Source organism: Oncorhynchus keta, chromosome 1, assembly GCF_023373465.1.
Source record: "Oncorhynchus keta strain PuntledgeMale-10-30-2019 chromosome 1, Oket_V2, whole genome shotgun sequence".
Classification (NCBI taxonomy): domain Eukaryota; kingdom Metazoa; phylum Chordata; class Actinopteri; order Salmoniformes; family Salmonidae; genus Oncorhynchus; species Oncorhynchus keta.
The window spans coordinates 55,414,011-55,431,047 of NC_068421.1; the positions used below are offsets into that span (position 1 = coordinate 55,414,011).

Genomic DNA, 17,037 nt, shown 5'->3' on the forward strand with positions numbered 1-17,037 from the left:
GATCAGTCTGCACCTGGCTTGGTCATGAATCCTCCTATCGACACAAATCTGTTTGTGAAGAATGTTTCAAGAGAAATTAAATATCTTATGTAATATTTCAATTTTTGTTGGTTTCCATGAAGCTGTGGAGACTTGAAGAAGAGTGGAGGGGCTTGAGACTGAGCTCACCTTCGTCGTCTGTGGAGAAGGCGAAGCGGGGCATGGTCTCCAGACTGTGGGTGCTGCTCATCACCAGGGGGCTGGTGCCCCTCTCAGAATGGAAGGAATTGGACGAGGCCCGAGGGCGCAGGCTGCAACACATCAACGGCAGTGTCAGTTAGGAGTAGAAGGGGCAATGGTGACATCCTATCTACAGCTAAAATAGTAATTGATGATGTGTGCAGCCATTGGTTATGCCCATCCTATTCAGCAAACATTTCTTGACTTTTCAGAACTAATCATCATTTTATGCACTTTTCGCCCACTGTTTTGGAGTGCCTCCAATAAATATGTGTTTTAACTCTTACACAGGGAATCCTAACAGAAACAGAGCGCTACAAACTCATTCTGGCTCTGCTCACCTTCCCCTGCGATCTTGGTGCTGGCGTTCCTGTCTCAGAATGTCTCCTCCCGGGGAGGGTGTGAAACGCCCATCCCAGCCCTCTTTGTCCTCACTGTGGCTGCGGTCCGATGAGAAGCTCAGGTTGGACGGTGTGGCCAGATGTTCTGTGCTGCTGTACACCTGAAAGCATGGAGTAGCCACGTTAGCTAGGGTGGTCACGCTTGGTGAACTTGGCACCAACAAAACCTTTTTTTTTCTCTTTCACAGATTTAAGGAGTTTTCCATTATATTGATATTTACAAAGAACTGCTCAGCAAATGACTGATATTATTGACATTTCTAATATTTGAAAAGTTACGTTCCGAACCTTGCTGAAGCGGTTTGACCAGGAGGAAAACTGACGGATTTCCAGGGAAGACTCTTCATCGTTGGTTTCGTCATCCTCATCTGAGGCCAAATGGTGGTAACGCTCTAAGCGAGCTGAAAACATGACAACACAAAATGAGTGGAACTCAGGAACAGGGACCGTACCATAAAATCCGAACCAGGACATTTAGTGTATTTCAGGAAAACATATAGTTTTCATTAAACACAATTGACTAATGAGAATATCAATAAGCATTAGACAGGCATGAAGAGCAAATATCACTACATCTGTGGAGATATACTGGCAATAGAAAGAATGAATCTTTAATAAAAGCACTTATGAAGGACTGCCCGTACTGTCAAAGTAACTGGTGTCGTCCTCCGCTTCCAGTTGGGGGATGAATTCGGCTTTCAGTCGCAGTAGCCCGTTCCAGTCCAGACTTAAGAAAAAGGGGTGTTGTTTTACCTCAGATGCTCCTCCTAGAACAACATTTATTTTTCCGATTACAGTCGTGCGCAAATCTCAGGAAAAATAGCCAACAGCAAAACGTCAGACCAGGAAAAACGAGGCCCCGGGTTCCAATATCTAGACTAGCGCACCACTTAGAATGAAGCAATAGGACATGCATTCTAAGTGGGATGCTAGTATGGACATTGGAACGTAATTTTGTGGTCTATACGAACCTGTCCCCAGGCGCTCCAGAGGGCTCTGCCTCAACAGCCGTGTGATCATGTCCTGGGCGTCTGCAGGTAAAGCATCATCCCCATCGGGCCAGATGATGTCATCTGTACATCGAGCAAGCAAACGTTAATGAGAGGATCTCCACATTGTACACAATTAAAGAAAGCCTACATACTGTACATATTCCAGCAACGGAATACTTACCACTGACAACCTGCCCAAAGAGTTCCTCGGGCGTGTCCCCAAAGAAGGGCACACATCCAACCAGGAACTCGTACAGGATGACTCCCATGGCCCACCAGTCTACTGGCTTCCCATAGCCCTGTCTCAGTATCACCTCTGGGGCTATGTACTCTGGGGTGCCACACACCTAGAGAACCACACCAATAATATTCAGTTATACTGTAACATTTGCATTCAGATTTCTGTAACACAATGGAGTTGAGTTACAACAGTAGTTATGAGATGGTATACCTATCCTGGGTTGAGTATTTGAACGTATTTGACCTATGCATTTGACCCTGGTGTGAGGATGTGTTCACAAAACTTGTCTGGCATTTGGTTATATTGTTTTCCTGAATGTGTTTATAGTGAAAGGACAAAAAGAGTTACGCGGTTGACAAGACTCTCACCTGTTTGTCGATGAACTCCCTGGTGTCTTTCTCCATGTGACCCTCGTAAAGGTTGGTGGTCATGTTCATCAGGCCAATTCTGGACAGGCCAAAGTCGGTCAATTTGATGTGGCCCATAGAAGTGATCAACAAGCTGCAGGTGGCATAGAGAGAAATGTTAAAGATATATTTTCTTTGACTTGAGGTACGGTACCTTCAGAAAGTATTCACACTCATTTTTCCACATTTGGATGTGTTACAGCCAGATTTTAAAATGGATGACATTTAGATTTTGTGTCACTGGCCTACACACAATAACCCATAATGTCAAAGTGGAATTACATTTTTAGAAATAGCTACACATTTCCTAAAAATTAAAAGCTGTAATGTCTTTAAGTAAATAAGTATTCAACCCCTTCGTTATAGCAGGCCTAAATAAGTTCAGGAGTAAATATTTGCTTAACCAGTCACATAAGTTGCATGGATTCACTCTGTGTGCAATAATAGTGGTTAACATGATTTTTTAATGACTACCTCATCTCTGTACCCCACACATAAAATGACCTGTAAGGTCCCTGAGTTGAACAGTGAATTTCAAACACAGATTCAATCACAAAGACCAGGGAGGTTTTCCAATGCCTTGCAAAGAAGGGCACCTATTGGCAGAAAAAAAGACATTGAATACCCCTTTGAGCAGGATGAAGTTATTCATCATTCTTTGGATGGTGTATCAATACACCCAGTCACTACAAAGATACAGGCGTCCTTCCTAACGCCTAAGTTGCCAGAGAGGAAGGAAACTGCCCAGGGATTTCACCATGAGGTGAACCAATGGTGACTTTAAAACAACAGTGTTTAATGGCTGTGATAGAAGAAAACTGAAGAAGGATCAACAACATTGTAGTTGCTCCACAATACTAACCTAAATGACAGAGTGAAAAGAAGGAAGCCTGTAGAGAATAAAAATATTCCAAAACATGCATCCTGTTTGCAATAAGGCACTTTAGTAAAGCTGAAAAAAAAATGGCCTGAATACAAAGTGTTATGTTTAGTGCAAATCCAATGCAACACATCACTGAGTACCACTCTTCATAGTTGTGGCTACATCATGTTATGGGTATGCTTGTCATCGGCAAAGACTAAGGAGTTAAAATAATTATAATAATTAAATGTACGGAATAGAGCTAAGCACGTGCAAAATCCTAAAGAAAAACCTGTTTCAGTCTATTGTTCAACAGACACTGGGAGACAAATTCACCTTTCAGCAGGACAACCACTAAAACACATGGCCAAATCTATACTGGAGTTGTTTACCAAGACGACATTGAGTGTTCTTTAGCTCCTAGTTACAGTTTTGACTTAAATTGTCTTGAAAACTTATGGCAAGACTTGAAAATGGCTGTCTAGAAATGATCAACAACCAACTTAAAAGAGCTGAAGAATAAAAAAATAATGTGCAGATATTGTACAATCCTGCTGTGCAAACCTCTGAAGAGACATGCCCAGAAAGACAGCTGTATTTGCTGCCAAAGGTGATTCTAACATGTATCGACTTAGGGGTGTGACAAATTTGCAAAAATGTAGATGTATTTTATTTTCTTAACTTTGTCATTATGGGGTATTGTGGGTAGATGGGTGAGGGGGGGAACAACTATTTAATCCATTTTGAATTCAGGGGGTATGAATACTTTCTGAAGGCACTGCTTGTAAAGAGGTTTAAAGTTTGTTCTGGACTCACTTGTCAGGTTTGAGGTCTCTATGAACAATGCCGTAGTTGTGAAGGTATTCCAAGGCCAACACAGTCTCAGCAAAGTACATCCGGGTCATGTCCACGGGAAGGGGGCCCATGTTCTTCAGCAGGTTAGCACAATCCCCACCTACAAGAGATAATCAACAGTTATGCTAAAGCTAGGAGAAATCATGGGTGGATCAAATTCGCCTTTCCAACTATACTGAACAAAAATATTATATATATAAACACAACATGTAAAGTGTTGGTCCCATGTTTCATGAGCTGAAATAAAAGATCCCAGAAATGTTTCATACCCACAGAAAAGCTTATTTCTCTCAAATTTGGTGCACAAACGTGTTTGCTTCCCTGTTAGTGAGCATTTCTCCTTTGCCAAGATAATCCATCCACCTGACAGGTGTGGCATATCAAGAATCTGATTAAACAGCATGATCGTTACATAGGTGCACCTTGTGTTGGGGGACAATAAATGGTCACTCTATAATGTGCCGTTTTGTCACACAACACAATGCCACAGATGTCTCAAGTTTTGAGGGAGCATGCAATTGGCATTCTGATTGCAGGAATGTCCACCAGAGCTGTTGCCAGAGAATTAAATGTTAATTTCTCAACATAAGCCGCCTCCAACGTCGTTTTAGAGAATTTGGAAGTACGTCCAACCAGCCTCACAACCGCAGACCACGTGTAACTACACCAGCCCAGGAGCTCTACATCCAGCTTCTTCACCTGTGGGATCATCTGAGACCAGCCTCCCTGACAGCTGATGAAACTGAGGAGTATTTCTGTCTGTAATAAAACCCTTTTGTGTGGAAAAACTGATTATGATTGGTTGGGCCTGGGAGGGCATAGGCCCATCCACTTTGGAGCCAGGACCAAACAATCAGAATTAGTTTTTCCACACAAAAGGGCTGTGTCCCTACCCAGTCATGTAAAATCCATAGATTAGAGCCTAATTGACGGATTTCCTTATATGCACTGTAACTCAGTAAAATCGTTCATTGTTGCGTTTATATTTTTGTTCAGTATATTTCCATTCCAACATGACGAACAGAGTCATGATAAACATATCGCTTTTGGGTTAGAATATCATGACATTACCTTCCACATACTCCATCACCATGCACAGGTGGCGTCGTGTCTCAAAGGAGCAGAACATGGAGACCACAAATGGGTTCTCGGCAAAGGTCAGGATGTCCCGCTCCACAAACACCTGCTGGATCTGGTTCCTCAGGACCAGGTTTTGCCTGTTGATCTTCTTCATGGCGAAACGCTGCCGAGTGTCTCTGTGTCGGACCAGGTATACAGCCCTGCCAACCACCACAGTACAGGAGCCGTGTCATACAAGACCTCCACATTGATAATCCATGACTACAGGGACACTTCAATCCATAAAAGGTGGAATTGTAGTTAATATTCAATAGTTTTCTAAATGTTTACTAACCATGACAGAAGTCTACAGTTTGCATTTTACTGTTAAACCTTTAACTGACTATATCTGAGGTGACAGAGTGCATTGATTTCAGATCAACATGATAATAGCTAATTGGGAGTCCATGTTTTCAGTGATCAGCGTGGTTAACCACTTGCCTGTTTAGCGCTTACCCATAGGCTCCATTACTGATGAGCTTGATGGTTTCAAAGTCACTCTCCAGTGGTTTCCTTCGCGTCGGGGTGAGTGCCTGGGGACACTTGTTCTGCTGCAAACAGTGCAAACAATTAGAGAATTAAGAGGCAGCCATTATTCAAAAGGTGCCGGGGGACCCATTAACCCACTGGTGCCAGTATGATTACATAGCCAGTCTACCAAATAACGTCATGTAAATAAAGCTGCCTATGTTGTTAACTGAAAGTCCAGTTTATGTGATTCTGTTGGCAATCTCACACTAAAAACCTAGTACATCACAGGCAAGCTAATGCCCAATTTGCAGTAAGTCATCTTAACGCAATCTCGCTCTGCTACTGGATGGAGCGCATAGGGTTTCACAATGCAAGACAAAATGGAGGAGAGCCTAGTTTCTCGTCCGAGAACACATTTATTTTGCAAAATAGGCCCTTTTCATTCAAGACTGTAGAAACATATTGTTTCAGGTGATAATAAAACATGTTTCGTTGAGTTACTTTTTCCTCAACTTCTTTCTCAAACTTTCTATCAAGTCAAGCTAGCTTACAGAGCAACTAGCTAGCTAACTAAAAGCAAGGCTAGGTTGAAAATACTGTAGCTAGTGATCTCCACCTAAACATTATTATCAAAAACAAAAGTCATTATCATCACAATAAACCAAAACAGACATATAATATAATTGGCTTAACAGCCAACATTTCTATTAAAATAGTACTCAATTATAGGAATGGGTAATTGTTTAGAAGTTGCTAGTTAAAGCCATCGCCGAAAACCACATATATTTTCATCTTGTTCTGTGGTTTGGTAACTTCCTATTCTATTGACAGACTCGGGTTGCACTGAAGACGTTGCATAGTTTGGAAAAGTGTGTCACCCGTTTCGCAATGGAGCCTTCAACCGCAGGGGGGTGCTGCGATACCACTCCGTTAAGGAAAGTTCAGGCGGAATGTGAATGAGGCATAACTCCTTACCTCCACAGACTCATCAGACTCCAATGTCATCGATGGAGCGGACTCATACTGCTCAAGCTGTACCATATCTAAAATAGCAGGGTAGAAAGATATGATTTAACAGCAATGCAATGATGTTGATTGGTACTGGATGTCTGTCTCAAGTGCGGGAAATTCAGGTCAATGTTATGGCAAAGGATATACCAATACCTTCGAGGGGGTCGCGAGTCAAGCCCAGTTGGTTGATGATGTAACGTGGAATATCCGTCTTGATGCCCTGGCCCTCTTTGGCATGACCTTCGGCTGCCTCCAGCAGATGATAGAACTCTTCCGGGTCAAATTCCTGCCAATGACATCCAAGGGCCATTAGATTAGATTGGATTAAAGTGAATAAAATCACTTAGTCATGAAAGAGCTTATTGGCGATACAGTGGCTTAAAAACCAGAGACAAAACAGATTAAGAGAGACAGCTTTCCAACGCTCTCAACAGAATCAAATCGCATTTTCAATCGGAATTAGATTTTCTCTCCGTCTCACCAGGCACTCGAGCAGCCTCGCCGGTCGGGATATGATGATGAGAATCTTCTTCACCAGCTGGGTGATGACAGATACCTCCTCGCTCTCCGAGCGATCGTACGCCTGAAATGCAAAGCCAAAATGTTATCAGCTTCTGAACAGAGCACAACATGGAGATGATAAACTTTGTTGATGACGCAGATAGCTCAAAAACAGAGGATCCTTTATCTCTCTTTCACCATAGCAAGAGCGCAACCACATAGCATTAAAGCCAACCTAGCTACCTGCAGCATGACCACAGAATGCAGTACTTGCAGACATAGGCCCTGTCTAGAAAGAAACCCTGCCCCCTAGGCACTTCTGTAGATCTGAGAGGACTGAATAAATTATATAGCGATAATTCCACCCAAGTGCTTAGGGGGAAGGTACAATGGGTTGTTCTTTGTTCTTCAGTGGTTAATCAATTCCAGAGAATAAATTGTTCTACAGAACACAAATCAGGAAGCCAATGGATCTTAAGCCCTCGCACTATGCATCATTATTGGCTACCCCAAGCATCACAATCAAGTACCTGGGCGGCAGGTAGCCTAGTGGTTAGTGTTGGCCCAGTAACCAAAAGAGCACTAGTTCGAATCACAGAGCCGACTAGTTGAAAAATCTGTTAATGTGCCCTTGAGCAAGGCACTTAACCCTTATTGCTCCAGGGATGCCGTTGATAATGGCTGACCATGGCCATGACCTCACTCTCTGAGGTTGTCTCGGGGGCAGTTGGAGTATGCAAAAAACACTGACGGAAAATTTGATGTGAAGAGACAGCCTTGAAAATGTTCATCTTGTCTTAGTGTCATAAATAATCCTTGGTTCCTGCCTGTGCTTGGTAAAGACATGAGGGGTGGCGACATGACCCCCTCCTTAAGACCATCTGACAGAATGCCAAGAATATGGTCTATAAGTTAAGATAGGAGACAGTGCCTGACAAATGCCCAGAACCAACCCAATGAACTATGCCTATGTAAGCAGTATATAAGAGATCTAACAGGACTGCCCCGGGGGAGCTCACTTCAAACCGGTACTTTAAGCATCTAAGTTTGACTGTGACCTCTCCAGCTTGCTGTCAATAAACAATGATTAATTTAAGATTGACTTCGAGTGTCCTTGTGTAGAATTTCCACGACAACACATTTGAAATAAGACAAATATAAGCACCTACCAAATTATTATTACCGGTATGTTTTAGTTTGTATACCAGGACCAATAGGGAGAATAGCATTGGCTTTTGATTCGCTGTCCTTCTGAGGCCAGTTGCAAGTGACTGGACAGCTGGGTCACAATGTACAGACACCAGACCTGAGTTCAAATACATGTGTATTTGAGTATTTTCAAATAGTGTGGACAAAATCTACTACTGCTATTTGAAGTATTTGAAAGTATTTTCAAATAATTTCCTATTTAGCCTAATAACTATTAGGTTAAAGTGCATTGGAGTATTTATTTGTATTTGAAAAGACACTGTGTATTTTAGTATTTTCAAATACATGCCAAGACTTTCCTAGTGTATTTCCAAATATGTTCCAATATTCAACTACTATTATTTTCCAAATAAATGATCTGAATACTTACTCTTAAATATATGTGAAAGTAATCCAAATAATTGAAATAGTATTTGAACTCAGGTCTGATACACACACACAAAGAGGATGACTAACTACACTGAACAAAAATATAAACGCAAAATGTAAAGTGTTGGTCCCATTTTTTATGAGCTGAAATAAAAGATCCCAGATATGTTCAATATGCACAAAAATATTATTTTTCAAACATTTTGGGCACAAATAGTGAGCATTTGTCCTTTACCAAGATAATCCATCTACTTGACAGGTGTGGCATATCCAGAAGCTGATTAAACCACATGATCATTACACAGGTGCATCTTGAGCTGAGGACAATAGGAGGTCACTAAAATGTGCAGTTTTGTCACACAACACAATGCTACAGATGTCTCAAGTAGAGGGAGCTTGCAATTGGCATGCTGACTGCAGGAATGTCAACCAGAGCTGTTGCCAGATAATTGAATGTTCATTTCTCTACAATAAGCCACCTCCAACGGCATTTTAGATAATATTTCAGTATGCCCAACTGTCCTCACAACCACAGACCATGTGCATGACGTCGTGTGGGCGAGTGGTTTGCTGATGTCAACGTTATGAACAGGGTGCCCCATGAATGCACAGAGATACTGTGACGAGATCCTGAGGCCCATTGTTGTGCCATTCATCTGCCGCCAGATGTGTTTCAGCATGATAATACATGGCCCCATGTCGCAAGGATCTGTACACAATTCCTGGAAGCTGAAAATGTCCCAGTTCTTCCATGGCCTGGATACTCACTAGACATGTCACCCATTGAGCAAGCTTGAGAAGCTCTGGATCGACTAGTAAGGCAGCGTGTTCAAGTTCCCGGCAACTGCTCCGCCCACAACCGTAAGGCTCTCCAGAGGGTAGTGAGGTCTGCACAACGCATCACAGAGTGCAAACTACCTGCCCTCCAGGACACCTACACCACCCGATGTCACAGGAAGGCCATACAGATAATCAAGGACAACAACCATCCGAGCCACTGCCTGTTCAACCCGCTATTTTTTATTTATTTTTATTTCACCTTTATTTAACCAGGCAGGCTAGTTGAGAACAAGTTCTCATTTGCAACTGCGACCTGGCCAAGATAAAGCATAGCAGTGTGAACAGACAACACAGAGTTACATATGGAGTAAACAATAAACAAGTCAATAACACAGTAGAAAAAAAAGGGGGAGTCTATATACAATGTGTGCAAAAAACATGAGGAGGTAGGCGAATAATTACAATATTGCAGATTAACACTGGAGTGATAAATGATCAGATGATCATGTACAGGTAGAGATATTGGTGTGCAAAAGAGCAGAAAAGTAAATAAATAAAAACTGTGGGGATGAGGTAGGTGAAAATGGGTGGGCTATTTACCAATAGATTATGTACAGCTGCAGCGATCGGTTAGCTGCTCAGATAGCTGATGTTTGAAGTTGGTGCAATTCGTTCCAGTCACATGCAGCAGAGTACTGGAACGAAAGGCGGCCGAATGAGGTGTTGGTTTTAGGGATGATCAGTGAGATACACCTGCTGGAGCGCGTGCTACGGATGGGTGTTGCCATCGTGACCAGTGAACTGAGATAAGGCGGAGCTTTACCTAGCATGGCCTTGTAGATGACCTGGAGCCAGTGGCTCTGGCGACGAATATGTAGCGAGGGCCAGCCGACTAGAAAAATCAAATCAAATCAAATTTTATTTGTCACATACACATGGTTAGCAGATGTTAAATGAGAGTGTAGCGAAATGCTTGTGCTTCTAGTTCCGACAATGCAGTGATAACCAACAAGTAATCTAACTAACAATTCCAAAACTACTGTCTTATACACAGTGTAAGGGGATAAGGAATATGTACATAAGGATATATGAATGAGTGATGGTACAGAGTAGACTAGAGCATACAAGTCGCAGTGGTGGGTAGTATAAGGTGCTTTAGTGACAAAACGGATGGCACTGTGATAAACTGCATCCATTTTCCTGAGTAGAGTGTTGGAAGCTATTTTGTAGATGACATCGCCGAAGTCGAGGATCGGTAGGATAGTCAGTTTTACTAGGGTAAGCTTGGCAGCGTGAGTGAAGGAGGCTTTGTTGCGGAATAGAAAGCCGACTCTTGATTTGATTTTCGATTGGAGATGTTTGATATGAGTCTGGAAGGAGAGTTTGCAGTCTAGCCAGACACCTAGGTACTTATAGGTGTCCACATATTCAAGGTCGGAACCATCCAGTGTGGTGATGCTAGTCGGGCATGCGGGTGCAGGCAGCGATCGGTTGAAAAGCATGCATTTGGTTTTACTAGCGTTTAAGAGCGGTTGGAGGCCACGGAAGGAGTGTTGTCTGGCATTGAAGCTCGTTTGGAGGTTAGATAGCACAGTGTCCAATGACGGGCCGAAAGTATATAGAATGGTGTCGTCTGCGTAGAGGTGGATCAGGGAATCGCCCGCAGCAAGAGCAACATCATTGATATATACAGAGAAAAGAGTCGGCCCGAGAATTGAACCCTGTGGCACCCCCATAGAGACTGCCAGAGGACCGGACAGCATGCCCTCCGATTTGACACACTGAACTCTGTCTGCAAAGTAATTGGTGAACCAGGCAAGGCAGTCATCCGAAAAACCGAGGCTACTGAGTCTGCCGATAAGAATATGGTGATTGACAGAGTCGAAAGCCTTGGCAAGGTCGATGAAGACGGCTGCACAGTACTGTCTTTTATCGATGGCGGTTATGATATCGTTTAGTACCTTGAGTGTGGCTGAGGTGCACCCGTGACCGGCTCGGAAACCAGATTGCATAGCGGAGAAGGTACGGTGGGATTCGAGATGGTCAGTGACCTGTTTGTTGACTTGGCTTTCGAAGACCTTAGATAGGCAGGGCTATCATGCAGAAGGCGAGGTCAGTACAGGTGCATCAATGCAGGGACCAAGAGACTGAAAAACAGCTTCTATCTCAAGGCCATCAGACTGTTAAACAGCCACCACTAACATTGAGTGGCTGCTGCCAACATACAGACTCAACTCCAGCCACTTTAATATTGGACAAACTGATATAAAAAATGTATCACTAGCCACTTTAAACAATGCCACTTAATATAATGTTTACATACCCTATATTACTCTTCTCATATGTATATACTCTACTCGATACCATCTACTGCATCTTGCCTATGCCATTCTGTACCATCACTCATTCATATATCTTTATGTACATATTCTTCATCCCTTTACACTTGTGTGTATAAGGTAGTTGTTGTGAATTGTTAGGTTAGATTACTCGTTGGTTATTACTGCATTGTCGGAACTAGAAGCACAAGCATTTTGCTACACTCGCATTAACATCTGCTAACGATGTGTATGTGACAAATAAAATTGGATTTGTTTTGATATACAGCATCTTCACACAGCTATTGAAGAGTGGGACAACATCCCACAGGCCACAATCAACAGCCTGATCAACTCTATGCGAAGGAGATGTGTCGCACTGCATGAGGCAAATGTTGGTCAACAGAGCTGTTGCCAGAAAATGAAATGTTAATTTCTCTACCATAATCCGCCTCCAACGTCATTTTAGAGAATTTGGCAGTACGTCCAAATGGCTTCATAAGCGCTGACCTCGTGTATGATGTCATTTGGCAGAGCGGTTTGCGGATGTCAACGTTGTGAACAGTGCCCCATGGTGGCGGAGTGGTTATGGTATGGGCAGGCATAAGCTGCGGACAAGGAACACAATTGCATTTTACCGATGGCAATTTGAATGCTCAGTGATACCGTGACGAGTTCCTGAGGCCCATTGTCGTACCATTCATCCGCTGTCATCATCTCATTTCAGCATGATAATGCACAGCCCATGTCGCAAGGATCTGTACATAATTCCTGGAAGCTGAAAATGTCCCAATTTGTCCATGGCCTGCATACCCATCAGACTTGTCACCCATTGAGCAGGTTTGGGATGCTCTGGATCGACGTCTATGACAGTGTTCCAGTTTCCGACAATATTCAGCAACTTTGCACAGCCATTAAAGAGGAGTGGGACAACATTCCCCAGGCCACAATCAACAGCCTGATCAACTCCATGCGAAGGAGATGTGTCGCACAGCATGAGGCAACTGATGGTCACACCAGATACGGACAGTTTTTCTGATCCACACCCCAACAGATGCATATCTGTATTCCCAGTCATGTGAAATCCATAGATTAGGGCCAAATACATTCATTTCAATTGACTGGATTTCCTCATATGAACTGTAACTCAGTAAGATATTTGAAATTGTTCCATGTTGCATTTATATTTTTGTTCAGTACATTTACCACACAACAGTGGTAAAGTGAGTTTGCCTTTAAGGAAAACTGTCTGCTTGGAGTGGTGAGAGCAAGACTAAGTTTCGGTATAAGCGGAACTCAGGGGAAGAGAATGCACGCTGCTCTGGATAGAGAAGCTCTGGATAGAGGAGATCTGGATAGAGGAGCTCTGGATAGAGGAGCTCTGGATAGAGAAGCTCTGGATAGAGGAGCTCTGGATAGAGGAGCTAAACACAGAACAATAGTGGGCAGTGAGAACTCCTGAAATGTGTTGCGCATCACAGAAAAACGACTAGCTGGAAACAACCCCACGGAACCACATGAGACAGCCTCAGTCATGCTGTGGCCTCCGTGAGGGCAAATTTGATCCATCAATAACAAAACAAGCCAAGGCAATGAGGACGAACGTCTGAAAAAGGAGGAGAAAAGCGATGTGTCCTTAACAGATGGGTTAAATGTGGCCAGAAATATTATACACACACACGTATCCCCAAGAAAATGCATCAGACAGGACGTTACATCAACAAAGGAGAATACTCCTTGGCTGTATTCTGAGGGCCTCCTGATTCAAACGGTGAGTCCTCATCATTGGCTGCGCTACCTAAACCATACAAATAACATGCCATCCAAAAACAACTTATTCATTCCTCAGGGGGTTGACATATCATATGCAAATCATAAAACAACTGGATGCCCAAGGGAAGTGGTGAGGAAACACATTTTAGACTCAAGTGCCGGCAGTTATCGTCCGATCACACTGATAAACCTAGACGCAAAGATATTTGTGGATATCCCACCTCGTGGAGCAGCTTCTCCAGTTTCTCCTGCAGCTCCACAAAGTAGCGTGAAGTGACCAGGCCCGTGTGGGACTTGTCCAGGCAGTCTCGGACCAGCTCCACCAGCTGGTGCTGGATGAAGCCCAGCACGCCATCGGACAGTGGGAGGGTGCTGTCTGGGGAGCAGGCGGTGATGATATCCAGCAAGCGCTCTTCCATCTGTGCTGTGGCCTAAAAGGACAGCAAACACACACAACATTACACCAACAAAAAAAAAACACAATTAAGCATTAGTTCAGAAATAGAAATAGAGAAAATGCATTCAATCACAGCCTGTAATCCTCAGTAGCACCCAAAACAGGGTGCTACTGGTTAAGTGGTCCTTCTGGAGCACCCACTACTGCTAACTACCTTCAGACATGTTATGGCGACCATGGTTAGTCCAAGTGCAACGTTCAGAAAGTCAGATAAGTCAGAGTAATCACATTCCCCAGGAGCAGAGGGGAAATTAGCTTTCGGATTATGGCAAATACAAACAGACATTGCTTCCTGTACAACAAAGGGGGAGGAGACAACATGACATACCTTGGGGAACCGTTCTTTGTAAACATGGTTCATCATGACGACCTCATTATCGAATGAACCCATTGTTCTTCCGGGGCTAGAACAGAAAAGGACACAGATCTTGTCAATGTTTATTATTCCAATCCAACCAAATGGACTGACAAGAGCTCGCAAAAATCTGTGAAGCAGTCGGTATTGACAGTTCTTATTGGGTGTTTGCAATATTTTGAATAGTGGCTAAAATGATCATCCCAGGTGAAGATTCATTGTGGAATAGTGAACGTGCAACATTGCGTCCAAGCTCATTTCCTGTTTTACTTTGCTACTTTAGATTTTTTTTTTTACCCTTCAGTTTTAGGTAAGAGAACAGCTGGTGTAAGACATGGCCACATCTACACTGTCTGTCTGGCCCATGTAACAGACCAACAGGCCCTTCCCTCTCACGTTGTCCCGCCTAATCTCATTGTCCAAGAGTTAGGGGTACGGTGCAGAAATGCACCCCAGCCACAGACGCATTCAGCGCTTTTTTTTTTGCAATGAAAGAGGCTTCTGTTGCAGCAGATGGCAGCCTGACCACCACACACTGCAGCCCGCCCCCTCCCCCTAACCCTCCCCCTCCCCATAACCCGCCCCCCCGAGAACCTCCAGTCTAGCTGGTCCCCGCAGTGCTCTGCACCCACCCACCCACCTACGCATTGCACGCCATGCCACGACAACACAGGGAGCTCGGACAGAGCATGGTACACAACGCTGCTCGCCTTAGGCCACGCAGCAACACCACGCTCTGCGTCCTAATCTATGCTTAAATCGGACCCGACGAGAGTCCCACAAATTGGTACAGTATGTTACTTATTACAAAACAGGCTCATTTTCTACAATATTATACCACACGAGAACAGTGAAGGTGGGAACTGCAATCCCACTGTGTCGTGAGTTTAGCTAGAGGTCAAATTGAGGCGTACTGAACATTAGCAACCGCAAAATACTTTAGCTTTGCTTTGTTACAGGACTGAATACATTTTGACTGACCACACTGTGAGAACTAACATCAGGGATGGATTGTACAAAGCAGGATCAATAACTAGCTAACGCATTGATTGTGCTTTGTGACACAGCCCCCCAGGTAAGGGGATGTAGACGAATACATTGACTCCATTCGTCAGTTCAAAATACTCCACTGACTCATGCTGTCGTCCACACCTAAGTTCTCTATCGCAACACAAAGTGAGGTGCGTTCATTAAGAACCAGGCAAAACAATGAGATCCTGGTACGGTAGAGTCAAATCTGGATTTGACTTAACACATTGTATTTGAAGATGTTCCAATTAGCATGTAATAAATTCCTAGGTCTGATTGGGAAAAAAAATCCTCAAAAATGTACGTAAGGGCAATGATGCATTAAATCTCATTTTGATGATATGGCACATTACAGTTAAGGCGAGGATTAACGGACGGCTACCTGAGGCTGCGGGAGCGAGGGCGCATGAAAGGCGAGGGTCGCACATCCTCGTCTGTTACGCTCTCTGAGCTGCGGAAGTGCTTGAACAGGAAGTGGAGCTCGTCTTGAGTGGGCTGGTAGGGGAGCTGGTGCAGGCGCTCCTGGGAAGAGGAGGAGGACTGGAGGAAAATTAGTACTTTTAACATTCAAACGCCAACACTTTATCCTGAAGGATGGAGGATCGGTATCATAATTAGGACAAGAGAACGGTTATTTCATGTGGCTTTTGAGGCTGAGTACATTATTTTCCTGATTATTTTTATGAGATGAAAGGCACACTCCGGCAGCTCCTGGCAATCTGTCAGATGTTTTTCCCCATGGGTCCTGAATAGCAGTAGATCATGGTGACTTGGCCTGCTGCATCTGTGATGCCCCTTTTCTGCCTGCTCATAAAGAGGTCACTGAGGATCACTGAAAGGCCTATTGTCTCAGTCTGACCTTGCCGCATATGCCGACCTTTCCCTTATAAAACTACTCACAAATGGAGGAACACATGGCCTGTTCTCATCTTAGACCTTCATCTAATTTTTACACCACCCTTCTCCTTCAGAATGGAGACCTTGAATTATTATTTATTTCAACCTAATTCAGCCTTGGGACTACATTTTTCTTGAGCGGATGGTCAGGGGGCCAGAACATAATTACAAATAAATCTGAAGACTGCTAATTGACCGCAAGAAGTCCAAACATACAGTGCATTCGGAAAGTATTCAGACCCCTTGACTTTTCCCCCCTTTTTGTTACGTTACAGCATGATTCTAAAATTGATTAAAATGTTTTTTTCCTCATCAATCTACACACAATACCCCATAATGGCAAAGCAAAAACAGGTTTTTAGACATTTTTGCAAATGTATAAAAAATAAAAAAGCGTAAATAATACATTTACATAAATATTCAGACCCTTTACTCAGTACTGTGTTGAAGCACCTTTGGCAGCGATTACAGCCTCGAGTCTTCTTGGTTATGACATTACAAGCTTAGCACACCTGTATTTGGGTAGTTTCTCCCATTCTTCCCAGCAGATCCTCTCAAGCTCTGTCAGGTTGGATGGGGAACGTCGCTGCACAGCTATTTTCAGGTCTCTCCAGAGATGTTCGAGGTCCTGAGCGCTCTGGAGCAGGTTTCCATCAAGAATCTCTTTCCACTTTGTTCCATTCATCTTTCCCTCGATCCTGACTAGTCTCCCAGGCCCTGCTAGTGAAAAACATCCCCACAACATGATGCTGCCACCACCATGCTTCACCG

The 17,037-nt window shown here is 43.6% G+C and overlaps 1 protein-coding gene across 7 annotated transcripts in view; it reads right to left on the reverse strand.

Annotated features, from left to right (window-relative positions):
- Window positions 1–17,037, reverse strand: part of LOC118388259 (microtubule-associated serine/threonine-protein kinase 3) — a 61,210-nt gene that overhangs the window by 15,453 nt on the left and 28,720 nt on the right. For 6 of the 7 annotated variants that reach the window (XM_035777138.2, XM_035777164.2, XM_052528087.1 and 3 more), the window contains 16 exons: window positions 15,752–15,909; window positions 14,314–14,389; window positions 13,750–13,959; window positions 7,060–7,161; window positions 6,732–6,864; window positions 6,543–6,610; window positions 5,553–5,647; window positions 5,049–5,257; window positions 3,939–4,077; window positions 2,222–2,354; window positions 1,794–1,959; window positions 1,592–1,693; window positions 1,265–1,387; window positions 909–1,021; window positions 561–721; window positions 169–290 (listed from right to left, as the gene is read on the reverse strand). In XM_035777138.2, coding sequence (XP_035633031.1) covers window positions 169–290; window positions 561–721; window positions 909–1,021; window positions 1,265–1,387; window positions 1,592–1,693; window positions 1,794–1,959; window positions 2,222–2,354; window positions 3,939–4,077; window positions 5,049–5,257; window positions 5,553–5,647; window positions 6,543–6,610; window positions 6,732–6,864; window positions 7,060–7,161; window positions 13,750–13,959; window positions 14,314–14,389; window positions 15,752–15,909 — 2,110 coding nt within the window. The remainder of the gene's footprint in view (window positions 1–168; window positions 291–560; window positions 722–908; window positions 1,022–1,264; window positions 1,388–1,591; window positions 1,694–1,793; window positions 1,960–2,221; window positions 2,355–3,938; window positions 4,078–5,048; window positions 5,258–5,552; window positions 5,648–6,542; window positions 6,611–6,731; window positions 6,865–7,059; window positions 7,162–13,749; window positions 13,960–14,313; window positions 14,390–15,751; window positions 15,910–17,037) is intronic. The other variant, XM_035777129.2, reaches the window with a different exon arrangement.